The following is a 4163-nucleotide window of genomic DNA, read 5'->3' on the forward strand; positions in this document are numbered from 1 at the left end:
GTAGGAGAGGTGACAGAAGTAGAGTGGGATAATATCCTAGGTAATGTTAGGAAGTGTAGTTTGAATAAAAACCATCAGATGGTCCAGTTTAAAATCTTACAGTGTTTACATTATCATCTGACCTTTTTACGTAAGGTTGGGGTTAGATTGGATGACACATGTCCTAAATGTGGCCAGGTTGGGGCAAATTATATCCACATGTTATGGAGGTGCAATGTAATATAGGTCTTCTGGAGGAAGGTTGTGGACTGTATGGTTGAGAAAATGGAGATTGTGGTACCATATTGTGCGAAATATATTATACTTGGCTGCTCGGTGGGCTTGATAAGCCATCAGACCTTTGTACTTAAAGCTTTGCTCTTAGCCAGGATAGTAATTCTGAGGGCTTGGCTGGACCCCAATCTCCCTGTGTTTGAACGGTGGTTTAACCTCATGGGGAAAATACAAAAGTATGAAAAAATATTAGCTGGGGCAGGGGATAAACCCAGGAAAAAATATTTGAAAACCTGGGGGAAATGGTCTGAGGATTAAAGGAGTTGTATGTTTTGTTTTGTTTTTTTTTCCCTCTCTCGCCAGTCTCAGGGGTGGGGGGGATTTATAGTACTTTGGATTAGTAGGTATTTGTACTCCCTGCGAGGAGAACTATTTGTATTGTCTTTTTATGAAAAATAAAATAAAAATAATATAAAAAAAAATATATCAATTCAATGGTCACACAAGCCCTTTAAGTTTGCCCAACAGGTCTCCATTTAAGTACATGCCATGTATAAAATAATTCAGGTGAAGCCTGATGCACTGACCATACTTACTGTATATCACATGAGCATAACACTAAGGGAATCCTGAAAACAACTTGAGGATCCGCACTGAGAAACACTACAGAATGTAAAGGAATAGAATTATTTCTAGATTTTGTAATATTTACAGTTACTTTTGCACACTTTTACTTACCTCGATTTTGTACTGTATATTTGGAAAGCAACGTTTCATACTTATTTCATACAAATGTGTTTTTGTTGTTTTTTGGTGGGGGTGTTTTTTTTAGACATTCGTCATTTTGGCACCAATACACAAATTATGCTAATTATGGCTGTAATATACATGAACCAAACGCATATTGGTGCCAATGTCCAAAAAAAACGTCACAAAACGGGGGAAAAACATTGTAGGAACACAGCCTTTTGTGGCACTTCTAGCTAAATGTTGACCAAAATAATACATGTAAACCTAGTCTAATGCTATATCTGACTTATTTGCACCCTCAGTAAGTATCAGAATGGATTTGCATACTGTTTAATGTGTGCCTAAGAAGGTGAATGTGCTTCACTATTTGTAAGTCAGATTAATTGATATTATTACATGTTATGGTAGTAAAGTCCTTATCCTGCGTATAAAGAAGAATAATATGATATAATATAATATATAGCATGCATACAGAATATATTATAATTAGAGATGAGCGAACCCCGAGCATGCTCGAGTCCATCCGAACCCAATAGTTCGGCACTTGATTAGCGGTGGCTGCTGAAGTTGGATAAAACTCTAAGGTTGTCTGGAAAACATGGATACAGCCAATGACTATATCCATGTTTTCCACATAGCCTTAGGGCTTTATCCAACTTCAGCAGCCACCACTAATCAAATGCCGAACGATCGAGTAATATAATATGTTTCATGCACACAGAAGCATATCTTGGCACCCTACATCTAAGGTCAGGGCAGTTTCTGCAATGAGGCCAAATGAACTTATAGGCTCAGGTGGCAGATTCCATGGCCATAAATCATACTGTCTGTCATTGTCAGCTACATACCACTGGCTTCTTTGACCCCCATGGTCGAATAACCCCCCCCCCCCCCCCCCCCCCCATGCATGTGTAACTTCTAAACCTGTTCCCTTTTTCTTATACTTTACTGTCATGAACTACATATTTACATGTCTCCACTTTAACAGATCTGGATTTATTATTATGTACCGGGAAGATGTGTGAGGACAATGCCACCTCCGTAAATGAGATTTTTCTTCAAGGATTCAAAAACCTTTACAACTATAACATTGTGTTCTTCTTTTTCTTCCTTCTAATTTTCATAGTCATACTGGTTGGAAACCTTCTTATCATTGTATCTGTATCAGTCAGTCAGCAACTTAGACATCCTATGTACTTCTTCCTTAAGAGTCTATCAACAGCTGATGTATTACTCACATCCAACATCTTACCGGCATTGTTACATGTCATTCTATGGGGAGGCAGCCACTTATCTCTAACTGGATGTATTCTCCAATATTATGTACATAGCTGTCTTACGATGGCTGAGTCATACATCCTAACAGTTATGTCCTATGATCGATATCTCGCTGTTTGTTACCCATTACGCTATGCCGCCATCATAAATTCTAAAAACAGCCTGTACCTTGTGAGCTTCTCTTGGATCTTTTCCTGTTTTCTTATGTCAAGTGAACTGATAATTATAGTCCAGATGGAGTTTTGTGGTTCCAACGTCATTGACCATTTCTTTTGTGACATTGCTGAAATTCTTCAAATTTCAACTTCTTACAATACGATTCTATTGTGGGAGGATTTTGTTGTCTCTTTGCTCTGTGTCTTTTTTCCATTTCTTTTTATTGTTGTGTCTTACATCTGCATCTTCTTTACCATTCTAAAGATTTCTTCCACGTCTGGACGGAAGAAGGCTTTCTCCACCTGTAGCTCTCACCTGCTGATAGTCTCCGTTTATTTTGGCACGCTGAACTTCCTCTATATAGTGCCGTCGGGGGATAAAACTCAGAATAACAACAAGTTCACATCTTTAATCTACATAGTGTTACCGCCGCTTATTAACCCTATAGTCTACAGTTTGAGGAATCGGGAGATGTTAGAGAGTATAAAGACACTAATGTATAAGTATGTGCGGGCAGAGAAATGCTGGAGACTGTAGTGGTGTGGCTGTTCTTGTACACTTCGTTCTAAGATGTCTGCCTTGACACCTACTTTTATAAGTTTTTTTATACCTTTTTTTTTTATTTATTTTATTTTTCCAAAAAACACTGACAAATACATTAACACATTACAAAATCAGAGGTAATAACATATCCTACCGTCCCCCACCTTCACTTGCTGACGTTACCTCATTTCAGTATATCAATTTGATATCCTAAGCAAGGTTATCCAACTATTTCAATTCATCAGTTCCCAGAAGGCATGGCTGGTTTCTCCGATCTTAAACATCCTTTAATATATTACTGGACTCTATACCCACTTTAAGTCTGACACCCTACTCCTTGCCATGTCCTACTTTTACTCTCAACAAATGCCCCTTTTTATCTGTCAGTGCCCAAGAAGAAAGGAAAGAAAAATAGGAACAAGAAAAGGAAGACAGGGTCATCACCATCCATTCTTCTAATTCACTCCTCCACATTCCATTATATATCCTTTTTCTATATCACTTTTAGCCTCCCATTCATACTTCACCTTCTTGACGCAGGTCAAAGTCTCAGGCCTCCCACCTGGACCCCCTTGAACTATCGAAGGGCAGTCCTGATGAGGACCCCAACTCTCCCCAGTCCACATCCAAAAGGGTCCCACCGTTCTCCGCTTAACTGTGGACCGTGTAGGGCCCCTAAGTGGATTTCCCACCTGAATCTACAGGCCCATATATAATGGAGCCTTATGAGTCCATACATTCTGAGGCTTCCCTGTCCTTGTGTTTAGATTATTATCATATTATTGCGCACCAGCTATTAATCATCATCAAGTACCACCATCTATCATTCTTCCGTCCTATCATTCACATTTTACCCTGTTGACCACTCCAAGCTTCTCTTTCCCTTACCTTTCTCATGCTACTGCCTACCTTTTTCTGGGGCTTACTTCACTTACTAAATTCCCCTCCTTCATATTAATGTATTGCCGGTTCCACCAATCTGTTTACATGTACTACTTTAACCTTACTTAATTCCTTTATTCATATACCTTCTGATTTCTTCATTCCTTCAAACAAACCCCACCCCGTTCCCACCCTACCCCACCCCACCCCACCCCATCCCACCCTACCCCACACCACCCTACCCCACAACACCCTAAATCACCCCACCTTACCCTAAATCACCGCACCCTACCAGCAGTCAGGAAACAAAAGAAAAATAAACAAATAAAGTAAAATAAATA

At 39.4% G+C, this 4163-nt stretch overlaps 1 protein-coding gene across 1 annotated transcript; it reads left to right on the forward strand.

Annotated features, from left to right (window-relative positions):
• The first annotated feature begins 2304 nt into the window (after window positions 1-2304).
• On the forward strand, window positions 2305-3595 carry LOC138789224 (olfactory receptor 1E5-like). Its single transcript, XM_069967833.1, has 2 exons — window positions 2305-2900; window positions 3481-3595. The coding sequence occupies exons 1-2, from the start codon at window positions 2305-2307 to the stop codon at window positions 3593-3595; spliced, it is 711 nt and encodes a 236-aa protein (XP_069823934.1).
• Window positions 3596-4163: the final 568 nt, after the last annotated feature.

This window comes from Dendropsophus ebraccatus, chromosome 4 (genome assembly GCF_027789765.1).
Source record: "Dendropsophus ebraccatus isolate aDenEbr1 chromosome 4, aDenEbr1.pat, whole genome shotgun sequence".
In the NCBI taxonomy this organism is placed as follows: Eukaryota; Metazoa; Chordata; class Amphibia; order Anura; family Hylidae; genus Dendropsophus; species Dendropsophus ebraccatus.